Raw genomic sequence first — 12,652 nt, 5'->3', positions numbered from 1 at the left:
TAGAGGTCAAGTTCATTAAAAGGCGTTTTTGACCTAGATTTGAAACTCAAGTACCCACCCAAAGGAACAGTGAGACACCCCCAAGTATGGGTAGAGGCTCCTCGAAGGAGAGTCGCTCCGTGTCTGGGCAATAGCTGCACATGTAACCCCTCGGCTTTCTAATTCCCATCACTAGGAGAAAATAGTTCACAGCAAGTTGAAAGGTTAAACATTTCTGTAGTGACATTTCATTTGTATTTTAATAAATAAAACTTGCCTGAAGATCAGAGGGTAAAACGGCCATACTGGTCAGCCATACAAACTAGACATTGGTGGCACACACATTTAATCCCAGTAGAAACCCTAGGTAGCTATTGACGCTGGGTGGTGGTGGTTCATACCTTTAACCCCAGTACTAGAGAGGATTACAGAATGGGAAGAACATGTCTCAGCCTGAGGATTCCTGGAGGGAGGATTGCCATGATCTACAGTAGAGGTAAGAGCCAGTGGCAGGCTGCTTTGCTTTTCTGATCTTCAGGTTGAACCACAATATCTGTCTCTGCATTTCTATTATTTGTAGTACAATTGGTGCCCAAACATTTGGAGCATAAATTTATGAAAAAAGCTACCGGCACAGGCCGCAGCTACACGTGGGGCTCCTACTGAAGCTGGAGCCCAACCTGGCTAGGCGTTCTTTTCTCCCTGCTCCCTGAGACTCTGAGCAAGTTTGGTATTTTTCTGTCAGATCCTTCCTGCAGCCCTCTAACACATGTGCTTTTCCTGAACAGTCCCCTGGGTGTTTTTCAGAGATTTGCTGTATTATGTTTGCTTGAGTTAATCTGAGTGCTAAGATACAGGCCTTAGAAAAACGTAATGAAACAGTTCACAGAGATATTCAAATCCAGACAGAAGAATTTAACGGAGAGGCAATTTTAGCATTGTCGAGGCAAATCAGCACAATTCACACGGTTCTGAGAAATGAAGACTCAGAGACACACTGAGAATGAACTTAGCTCTGTGGCCGCAGGACTCAGTCCTGGTGAACTGAAGCCTTCCCTTCACCTCCCAGAATCTTAATTTTTCCTATATTAACACTTTGGCTAGAAAGCTTTCCACATCTCAAAACAAACTGAGAGAAGTTTCTGATAATACAACGCCAGGTACAAATCCCTGATTCATGAAATACTGCAGTTTTCCCGGGATTCGCCAAAACCAAGTTTTTTTTTGTTTTTGTTTTTGTTTTTATTAAAACTTTCCACCTCCTCCCCTCCTCCCATTTCCCTCCCACTCTCCCCAGTCCCCCTCCCCCTCCCTCTCCAGTCCTAAGAGCAGTCCTAAGAACCTAAGGGCAGGTTCCCTGCCCTGTGGGAAGTCCAAGGTCCTCCCCCATCCATCCAGGTCTAAGAAGGTGAGTATCCAAATAGACTAGGCTCCCACAAAGTCAGTCCGTCCAGGAGAATCAAAACCCAGTGCCATTGTCCTTGGCTTCTCAGTCAGCCCTCATTGTCAGCCACATTCAGAGAGTCCGGTTTGATCACATGCTCGCCCTGGACTAATTTTTGCGTAGGCTTTGTTTCCATGGGAAACTCTCACTCAAAATTCACATAGGACAACTAAAGGGAAATGTAACACAAGCTAAGGCCTGGGGCTGGGTGAAAATTCCAGAGCCAGGCCAGGGATAACCCAAGGGGGGCTTCATGGTTAGTGGAGGTTGCTTGCTATCCCTCTGATGCCGGGCCATCAGGACATTCTACCACACAGCACTATATTATAAGAATAGAGAGGAACAGCCAAAGGTTTTCAGACAACCAACCTTCATATAATCAGTAACGTTACAGGAAGTGTCAAATACAGAGGATCCGTTACAGCTAATGAGACTCCTGTGCCAATGTTAGATTTAAGGGGATTCAAGGAAGCAATCGTCTCATGTGGCATGCAGTCACCTTTTGTGGGGCAAACGTTAAACTCATGGTCAGTTCGTAATAGAATCATCCCTAATGACTGGATAGATTCCGTTAAAAGTGTTTTAGTGCCTGGTCCACGATTACAATGGAGTGCTGGTTCAGAGAAGAGGCTAAGACTATTGAGGAATGGTGTAAAGCAAGAGGTAGGGAAATCTTCCAAGATCAAATTCTTGGAGGAAGAGACTATGCTACTACAGAAGGGCAGGCAGTATATGATGACCACACCCTGGATTTATGCCATGTCGCAGCTTTGAATGCTTGGGACAGAATTGGAGAAATAGGAGGGTAAATTAAGTAAATTTAGTAAGAATCATTCACAAAAGTTGTACATGGCCCAAAGGAAGACGTTACAGATTTCTTACAAAGACTGACTTCTGCAGTAAATAGAAGGATGCCAAATTCAGAAGCTAGACAAATAATAATTGAATCTCTGGCTTTTGAAAATGCCAGTTCCCTACACAAAAGGTCATTAAAGGCAAGGCCAGCACCTTTGGTGGAATGGATCTGAGATACAATTAATATTGAATTTCATGAAGATGATGATGCGTGGATAGGAGAAGTGATTTCCAGAGGTTTGAGGAAAAATTGAAATGTCCATTGTTATACCTGTGGCAAAAAAGGTCACCTTAAAAGGGATTGTAGACAGGGTGTTCCTAGGAACAATGATTTTTCTAAGAATAATCCATTCAAAACATCCTTCCCTTTTGGATTATATGGAAGGTGTGGCAAAGGCAGGCATTGGACTATGAATGTAGGTCAACGAGGAATATTCATGGTAATCCTGTGCCATCAGGAAACTCCATGAGTGGTCACTTTCAGGCCCCTATGCCAAATCTGGTTCAGTCATTTCCTGCCCTCTTAGAGAAAACTCATTCCCAGAGCAATTGAAGAACCTAATGCCTATTGTAAGAAACCATTCTGCTCTGAATAATAGAACAGCTCTAGAAGGGAGAACAAAAAATTCGGGAGAAACTATAAAACAAGTATTTTGGCAAACTTCTATAAATAAACAAAGACCAAAATTAAAATGTAAATAAATAATGTTGCCATTGAAGGTCTGGTGGACACAGATGTGGATGTAACAATAATTTCATCAGAATCTTGGCATCCAAACTGACCTCTTCAGAATGTAAATGTTTAACTTTTAGGGACTAGAACTTTTTTATATCAAGACAGAGTTTCTCTGTAGCCTTGGCGTCTGTCCTGGATTAGCTCACGTAAACCAGGCTGGACTTAAACTCACAGAGATCAGCCTGCCTTTGCCTCCCAAGTGCTGGAATTAAAGGCATGTGCCACCACAGCCTGGATAGGGATTGGAACATAATCTCAGGTAAAGTTGAGTGCAAGATGGGTCAAAAGTATAGGGCCAGAAGAACAGAGAGGAAAATTAAAACTATATGTGGCTAACATAGCAATGAATTTATAGGGACATGATTTGTTGCAGCAGTGGTATACTCAGATTAACATTAGTCCAATCTCAGAAACAAACCATAAATAAATGTATGTTTCTGGGTAAAGTATTACAAGGTATTATAAAGAACAATCACTGACCATTCAGGTTGTACAAGAATTGGGCAAGACAGCTGATGATAGAACAGTTCTAGAAGAGAGAACAAAAAATTCAGGAGAAACTATAAAACAAGTATTTTGGCAAACGTCTATAAATAAACAAAGACCAAAATTAAAGGCAACAACCACCCTACCTTTAAAATAGTTGACAGACAACCTGTATGGGTTAAACAATAGCCTTTAACAATAGAGAAACTGCAGGCTTTAGAACAGCTGGTACAGGAGCAACTAGATGCTCAACATATTGAAGAATCAACCAGCCGTTGGAATACTCCTGTATTTTTGATTAAAAATAAATCTGGAAAATGGTAACAAAACTAAGCTGTTAATAAGGTGATACAGCCAATAGATTCTCAACAGTCTGGCATTCTTTTGCCTTCTCTACTGCCTAAAGGATAGCCTCTCATAGTTGTTGATTTAAAAGCTTTTTTCTTCACTATATCTTTTCAAGAAAAATATAGAGAAAATTTTGGCTTCACAGTGCCTACTTACAGCCCTTCTCAGTCTGTTAAGAGATATCAATAGAAGATTCTCCCCAAAGGAGCATTAAATGGCCTCCCCCTGTGCCAATATTTTTATAAATCAGCCATTGGAAATGATATGCAAGCAATTTCCTCATTCTATAGTTTACCACTACATGGATGACATTTCGTCACCTGTTTCAAATGTATATACTTTAGAAAGAATGTTTGATGGAGCAAAGGAAATATTGCCTTGTCAGGGATTACAAATTGCTCCTGAAACAATATAAATAGGAGATTCTATTAATTCTTTTGGCTATAAAATAGGTTTGCAAAAAAGTAGACCCCAAAAAGTGCAAATTAGGGGAGATTGATTGCAGATTCTTAATGACTTCCAAAGATTGCTAGAAGCCATTTTGCATCTACAGCGCATTATTGGGGTAGGTCTTGATGACCTGATTCCTTTAAACAAAACCTTACATGGTAACAAGGACTTCAATAGTCTCAGGGAATTATCAGCTGGAGCTAAGAGAGAATTGACTTTGATTGAAGAAAAATTACAGAAGGCACTTGTGGATCATGTGGATTCAAAACTTAACTGCATTCTAAGCTGGAAAATAGAATTGTGAGGGTGTTGTCAGGAAGAAATATACAAAATCAGAGATAGAAGTTCTTTGAGCCTAGAAAAGCCACCATTTGCTCAGTTTAGTTATCTTTAATGTTTTTTAACTTGAGATGTTTTAAGGAAAAACCGCCCATCATCAATGCAGGCAATTTTGGCATTATCAGCAGTGTGCAACTCTGACAGCTGGAATGACAAACCAACCACATCTCAGGATACGGGATTTCTTTTCCCTGTCCCACCTCCTCAATGTTTCTTCTATCGTACCTTGCTATGAGTGACAAGTCTTGTATTGCCTTAGAAATGTTTCCATCTTCCCAAGAACATTGGCTACGGCTTTTGCAAACATAGCCTTTAGGATTTTATCTAATTTGATGAGGGTATTTTTTTACTCATAAACATAGTTTGTATGTTACAAAGTTGATATACTACATCTATTGAGATGGACAGATGGCTTTGCTTCCCCCTCTGTTAACACAAAATGCCTTCTTTCATCAATTTGCAGATACCAAACCATCCTTGCATTCTAGGAATGAATCCCATGGGATCCTGGGTGTGACCTTTTTAACCTAATGTTACATCTAGTTTGTGAGCATGTTGCTGAGGATCTTGACTCTGGTCATCAGAAATCACATTTTGGTCTTCATTACCCTCATCCACCCTGTGATTCCCATTTGAGCAGACATCTTGTCTTGTTTAGAGATGCCCAAGAGCTTAGGTTTAGACATGGGGGGAAAGAACACAAACAAGTGGACAGAATTCGAAGAGAAAGTCCTGAAAATGAGAAATGAAGAAATTCCATCTGGTGTCACCAGGGTCCTTAGTATTGATGGAGTCCTAAAGACTGGACTTGGTGGGGCCACCGGGATATATGGAGCGGGGGGGGGGGGACACTTTTGACTATTGCTTAGTAAGTGCTCAGGAATCTGAGAGGCTGAACCAAGGGGGAATGTCCACCCCAGGGAATGAGGTCTCTAAAGGAGATGAGATCTCCCTGAACCTTGATGTAGGCTTCACATCAGGTGCTCGGGGAGGAGCCTGGCCAGAGAGGAATGCAGGAGCTAGCAAGGAGTCACCTTACTTCATTGTGTCTTCTTCCCTCCCTCCGTCCCTCCCTCTCTCTTCCTTCCTTTCCTTCCTTCCTTCCTTCCTTCCTTCCTTCCTTCCTTCCTTCCTTCCTTCCTTCTTTCATTCCTTCCTTCCTCCCCACATAGAGCCTTGCACTGAGGTGAAGCTGGAATCTTGGCTTTGCATTGGAAAGTGTATCAGGCTAAGCCGGCAGCGAAACAGGGCTCATGGAAGGACTCTTAAAGCAGAGGCCTCAAACACAGATCTTAACAGTGAGGTGCCCAGGGGAAGAGAGAGATCCTTAAGTGTGGATGTGGGCTTCTCATGGGAGTGTCACACTTGGCCCTGTGCCTCTCTAGTTTCCATCACTCTGGGCAATTGACAGCAAGTTGGGAGGTCAAAGGGTGTCCTGTTATGAACAAAGTTGGAAAGTGGGTTTACAAGGTGTGTTGTTGGGAATAAGAAGTGCTAAAAGTCAAGGTTAGCAATCATTTGGGTCCTCAGTAGGCATGGCTGAATTTGTCTTTAATATTTTCGGTTGAGATGTCTCAAGGAAACTGCCCGTCATCTCTGTGGATACTTCTGGTGTTATCACCAGTGTTGGAGCTTCCTGGCTGTGCCAGCAGGAAAAATAAACCAACCAGGTCTCAGGTGAAGGGGGTCCTTCTCATGTCACTCCAGTTTTGGGTCTTTCTATCTTGCCTCCTTTAGACTACTCATTTTGAGGAGCTTTGGCATTAGTAGAAAGCTACCAAGAATACTATTTTCCTGATAGGGGAGACACCTTGATCATGAAGGTAGTTTTCTCAGCGAGGCTTGTCCACTGCACCCTGGATGTGCTGACCCCTGCCATTTCCCCAGATGTGGGAAACGTGACTATTATTTGTTGTAGTGAGAGGAGTATTAGTACTCACCACTTCCAAGAAAGAAACAAACATGTGCACACACAGCTGCACACACATGCACCTGCACACACAGGCACAACCACAGACACATAACCACACAGAGAAGAAAATCACATGGGATGAGAGAGGGGGAGGACCATGAAGGGGAGGAAGACGAGAATATGGAGATGCTGGGCTGTTTGGGGAACAGAGAATCTAGCTCATCCAATCCTTCCCGTGCTGGAGTGGTCTGTGGGGCCCCAAGAACTTGACTCCTGAACGTCCTCGTCACCCCCTCAAGAAGTTTGTGCAGCCTTGGACCTCACAGAGGCTTAGCATGTATCTGTTGTGATTAAATGAATGATGAATGGAGGAAATGAACAAACTACTGAATCAATGTCCTCTTTCCTATTCGCAAATGTCACAATCCGTTAGAAAAAGGAGCATTCCTGGCTTACAAACACCCTCATTCCCACTGCTTACACAGACCTTGCCCACTCCTGGGAGTGGCTGCTAGGAGGTGACCTGTTGGTTACACCCAGATTGGATAGAGAAACTTCTTCAGCCAGGAACTGAGCCCTTTTCTCAGCAGTCAGAGAATTTCAAAATCGGCTGGATTTATTATAGTGTCAACCTATGTTATGAGGATTTTCCAGCCCTCAAGGCTGTCCAGCCAGATGATGAGGGGGAAAAAGGGGGGATTGCTCAGGGATTTCGGTGTCCTATTTACGAGTCCACTATTTGACCACGCCCACCTATCTATCCCGGTGTCTCACCACCCCCCAACCCTGCAGAAGGAAAGGCTATTTAAGGGCAGCTGACATTCAGGGAAAACAAGACAGGCCCTTGAGGAAGAAGCTGCGGCATCACCCGAGAGGTAAGTGCCCAGAAACTCCAGCCTTGTGACTGCATTTGAGTGGTTGTCTAGGTGCATGCATGTGTGTGCTAATGGACCAGCCTATGGATGTGAGCCTCCATCGTGTAAACATGTAAAACACAGCATTTGTGTGCAAGTATGTTGTATGGGTTTGTGAAGGTGCTGAGCGAGAATTCAAGAGCACGTGTGCACACATGCAATCTGTACGGGGTTAGAATGGCTTGGAAAGAGAATGTGCAGTTCAGTTCGGGACAAGAACTGTTGGGAATCAGACCCCATAGATGGAGTTCCCAAGCCTTCACTCTAACGTAGGGATGCAGGTTGAGTATCTAATGAGGAGAGGTGTTGCCTTCAGCCTCCCAGTGTTGTGGAATGAATCCAGTCTCCCAGGAGAACTGAAGGAGGTGTTGGGTACTCCCGGTACTGTATCATATTCCCCAGAGCAGGGAAGGGACAAGAGGTGACACGCGTGATGCACTGTCTGAAGCCACCCTATGCTCTCTATGACTTAGCCCCACGCAAGAGCACGTCTGTACTCCAGGGTTGCTAAGTCAGACAGCAGAGCAGGGGCTGGGGCAGAGGATGAGACTCCCGGTAGGAAACACCCGGGTCAGTCGTCTATACTTGTCGTTCACAGGCTGACAACATGAAGGTCCTCCTGCTGCTAACAGCTGTGATCATGGCCTTTGGTAAGACTTGTTCTGAACTCAACAGAGTGGGGGGTAATCTAAGGAGAAGGGCACCCCATCCTCCAGTGCCCCTTCCCATTGCCCCAGCCCTCTCTCAGTGGGAATGGGGAGGAAGGCATTTGTGGGGAAAGAAGCAGTAGAGAGATGCCAATGCGGAGGAGGGGCACAGGGCTCACTGCCCTTCACTGGCCATTTCTCCATCTCCTTTCAGGCCCAATACAGATCCAAGGGAGCCTTGCAGAGTTTAGACAAATGATCTTACTTAAGACGGGAAAGAGAGCTGAGACCAGCTATGCCTTCTATGGTTGCCACTGTGGCTGGGGTGGCAAGGGATCCTCCAAGGATGCGACAGATCGGTGAGGACACCCCTATCTTCAGTTCACTCTGTCTGGGATGGGACTAGGACAGAAGTGGTACCAGTTGCCTCAGGGCCCTGGTGGGGTCAGGACTAGGACAGACCTGGTATTTTTCCTCAGGGCCGTGGGGTACCCCCTCCAGTAAAACAGTCAGTGCATTGGGAACTCTGTTCTAGACCCCTCCAATGTTTCTGAGTCTCTGCTCAGGGTTAAAGATCAGGGGGTGTGGGGGAGGCACCAGGATTTCAGGGCTGTGAAAATGCAGCCTCAACAGGACATGCCCTCCTCTGCCCCCACCGACCAGGTGCTGTGTTGCTCACGACTGTTGCTACGCCCGGCTGCAGAAACACGGCTGTGGCACAAAATTTCTGACCTACAAGTTCTCCTACCGAGGGGGCAAAATCACCTGCTCTGGTAAAAAAAACCCTGAGATCCTGGGAAACGGCCCTCATGTGTTTATTGAGCAAATAAATGCTGGGCAGTGTGCTGGAGCAGAAGGGGAATTTATCTCTGCTTAGAACCTCAAAGAAGACTCCAATGGGAAGGCAGAAACGGGTTTTGTACAGCCTGAGGCTTGCAGGGGGGCCTGCAAACTGTGGTACCTAAGCTGAGTCCTAAGAGAGTCAGTGAGGCTCATAGTGGGAGAGGAAGGTTGGACCATCCCCCAAACAAGGCCCAGCATGGCCAAAAGTTCAAAGAGGACCGTTGGCCACTCTGAGCAATGAGACAAAGAAGGGACAGGGACAAGCCGGGCCTTCCTAGCCATTGTCTTCAGGTTTGGGGACCCCAGCAACAGAGACCTATTATTTAGCAAAGCAGCAAAAGACACTTCTGCACAAAGAGGGCTCACCCTGGCTGGGGGAGATGGGCAGGAGCGGAGGGGAGGACAGCGAGCCATGATGCCTGCAGGGTGGGGACACATGGAGTAATGGGGCCTCTGTCAGATGGGAAAGAATTCTAGGGCAGTGTGGTGCCAATCTGGGCAACTGCTACAGCCCGGGATCAAGCCTGGTCCTCAGCTCCGGCATGGTGCCAACATCTGTGCTTATACTACAAGTCACACTAGAGCTCCCAGAATGCCCTTGGCCACCCACGACAGGTGGCTTTCCCTCTCCAAGACTCTGAAGAGGGGAAATGAACACTTCCCAGAAGCCTCTGCTGACTTCCTCTTTAGCACTTCATTCAGAATAAAGCTGCATATTACTTAAGACCAATCACAGCTAAGGGGGAGGAATAGACCACACAGGTTTTCACCAATTCCATCCATCCTGAGGTCAGTGAGGCTGGGTTTCCTTACACAAGCAGGTCTGTTAACACGAAGGTGGGGCCAGAGATATAGCTCACCTGGCAAAGTGCCAGCCTCACGTACCCAAGGATCGGGGTTCCATCCCTACCACTGTGTAAACTGGGCATGGTTTAGTGTGCCTAGAATCCTAGAGCCCAGGGTGTAGAGGTAGGAGGATCAGAAGTTCAAGGTTATCCTCACCAAGTAGAGTTCAAGGCTAGCCTGAGCTACATTAGACCCTGTCCTTAAAAACAAAAACTAAACTAAACTAAACTAAAACCTAGAAGAGGTTGTCTAGGAAGCTAGGCAAACCTCTGGCGGTGCCAAGCTTGGCCACTGTGCATCCCCATCACACGGGCTGTGTGTCCCCATCTGACGGGGTCTGCCTTTCCAGTGGCCCCAGTGCTTGCCTCAGAACAGGCCGATCCCCAGCAGCAGCCGTGGGATATTAACAACCGTCAGCTCAGTGTCTGCTTTCCTCTAATTTCAGCCAACCAGAACTCCTGTCAGAGACAGCTGTGCCAATGTGACAAAGTCGCAGTTGAATGTTTCTACCGGAACCGGAAAAGCTACAATGTAAAGTATCAATTCTATCCCAACAAGTTTTGCAGTGGAAAGTCGCCAAAGTGCTGAGGGAGTAGCCTTGTTCAACATCTGGACACATTGTCTCCTCTCGCAACCCTTCCCAGCCAAACCAAGTCCCCGCAGTGATAAAACACCCCTCTCCCACACTACAGGCAGAGTGGGGGCCCTTCTGTACTCATCCAGAAGGAGACCCCAAGCCTGGTGTGTTACACTGATCTTTCCTCATCACTCATCAACCTTCAACGTGCAGATTGGTGGCCTCCAGCTTCCCCTTTGAGTGCAGTTTCCTGCCTTGCAGTACCAAAGAGACCCCTGGGAGGCTCTTACAAATAAAGTACTTCCCTAACAACCATGTGTGATCTCTTAATGTGGAATGAGACTGATATAAAGTGTATATGCTAAAAGTATAGGGGCTGGGACAATAGCTCAGTCCATAAAGAACTTACCAAGCTTGAGGACCTGTGTTCAACCCCAGAACCCACACACATGAAGCACACACTTGTTTACAACTTTAGAGTTGGGGAAACAAAGACAGGTGGATCCCTGCGACTCCATGACCAGCCAGCCTACTTGAATCAGCGAGTTCCAGGTCGGTGAGAGACCCTGCCTCCAAAACCAAGGTAGATGGTGTCCTGAGGACCAAAACCTGAGCTTGATATACAGCTTCCACACATAAATGTGCACACATATGCATGTATGCATCGGCATGCACACACAGAGACACAGAGACATACACGCACACACACATACACACACGAACAGGCTTCCTGGTCAGTCAAAACGGATCTAACTATAAATACCCCACCACTTTAAGCCTTGATTCTCTTATTCAAGTGGAGCTCCTTGTCAGAGCCTCCTGCTAGGGCTTGTTTGGGAATTAAGAGGGGACACAGATGTCAAGCAGTGTCCAACCACTACAGCTGCCATCCCTGTCAAAGGCAGGACTCTCTCTCTCTCTCTGCCGCCAGGCCCAGGCTGTTTTTCCTGGCCAGTAGGGCGAGGTGGAAGCCAAAACCAGCAGAAGAAAGTGGAGTTGCTTCTGTCAAGGCTCTGCCACTTTGAACTTAAAGACAACAGAGATTACGGTGTATGGCACCATGTGCCCACACGCCTGGCGCAGACCCACTTCCGGAAGACTGCCAGAGCCATGGCGTGTGCAAAGCTGCCCACCGAGCAAAAATAAACTCCTGCACTTGTCAAACTGAGAAGCTGTGCACAGATCCTTAAGATGCCCTGACAGCTCCACACTTCTCTTTGCCTGGAAAGGAACAGTCAGAAACCAGTGAGGTCCCCCAGTTCTGGGTACATCTGTGGGAACAGAGCCAACAAGTAAAGACACTCACTTGTCTGTCTGGGCTGTTTCCTCTGCCTGTTTTAAATCTGGTAACTTTTTCACATATAAAGACAAACTGCAATAAAAAACAATTTAAAAACCGAGCTAACCCCCAGAAGAGAGCTTTTCTTTTGACATTTTGGCCAATAGATACAGTGGCATTTCATTTCTATTATTATAAATAATGCTTGCCTGAAGTTCAGGGAGTAAAACAGCCCCACTGGTCAGCCTTACAGACTGGGCAGCGGTAACACACACCTTTAATCCCAGTAGCTACACTAGTTTGCCATAGAAACCGGGCAGTGCATGCCTTTAGTCTACATGCCATTCAAACAATCTCTAATGATGAGAAGACATCATTAATGGAAAAATCTAAAAACTTGGAATCCCATGTGTTGAATGAGAACAAGAAATTAATTGATTTGATGAAATCATTAGAAATATTCACAGGTCAAGAGATTCAGACTTTACAAAAGACAGTAATTAAAAAGATTTGAATCGATTGAGAAACTTGTCAGAACTGATAAGTAAGGAGAGGAGGTACAGGAAAAAGACAGAAGTAGAGATTTAGCATTGCCTGTACCTGTCAGAGTCAGAGATGACTTACCAAGAGTTTTAGCTACTTATCTTGTTATTACCACAGAAAAGCCAAAATACTCAATACCCAAAAGGATATACAGAATGTAAGTGGGAACCTATACATATGAATGATCTAAAAGATATTAAGCAAGCAGTCGTATCTTATGGCTTATATGAGGAAGGTGGTAAAGACATGGGCTTCGAGAAATAAGGTCACTCCACATGATTGGCTTCAACTGCTCTCAGCTGTACTAGGCCATGGTCCATAGCTTCAGGGGAAGAAAATTTGGAGAGAAGAGGCTAAGGCCCTTGAGCATCAACGTAGAATCAGAGGTTTTGAGGCCTCCCCAAATCAAATTTTTGGTGAGAATTCTTATGCTGTATCTGTATAGTCAAGATAC

General features: G+C 45.5%; 1 protein-coding gene and 1 non-coding gene across 2 annotated transcripts; both read left to right on the top strand.

The window, feature by feature from the left end:
- Window positions 1-6,423: 6,423 nt before the first annotated feature.
- LOC125406380 (U1 spliceosomal RNA) lies at window positions 6,424-6,583 on the top strand. The gene has a single exon (XR_007233882.2). It is a non-coding gene; the product is annotated as a U1 spliceosomal RNA (small nuclear RNA).
- Window positions 6,584-7,319: 736 nt separating this feature from the next.
- Window positions 7,320-10,688, top strand: LOC148121661 (phospholipase A2, membrane associated-like). The gene is made up of 5 exons (XM_087906988.1): window positions 7,320-7,424; window positions 8,062-8,113; window positions 8,325-8,469; window positions 8,774-8,883; window positions 10,245-10,688. The coding sequence occupies exons 2-5, from the start codon at window positions 8,071-8,073 to the stop codon at window positions 10,385-10,387; spliced, it is 441 nt and encodes a 146-aa protein (XP_087763114.1). The 5' UTR covers window positions 7,320-7,424; window positions 8,062-8,070; the 3' UTR covers window positions 10,388-10,688.
- The last annotated feature ends 1,964 nt before the right edge of the window (window positions 10,689-12,652 follow it).

Source organism: Myodes glareolus, chromosome 6 (assembly GCF_982192425.1).
Source record: "Myodes glareolus chromosome 6, mMyoGla1.1, whole genome shotgun sequence".
Lineage (NCBI taxonomy): Eukaryota > Metazoa > Chordata > Mammalia > Rodentia > Cricetidae > Myodes > Myodes glareolus.
This window is presented reverse-complemented; position numbering and strand designations above follow the sequence as displayed.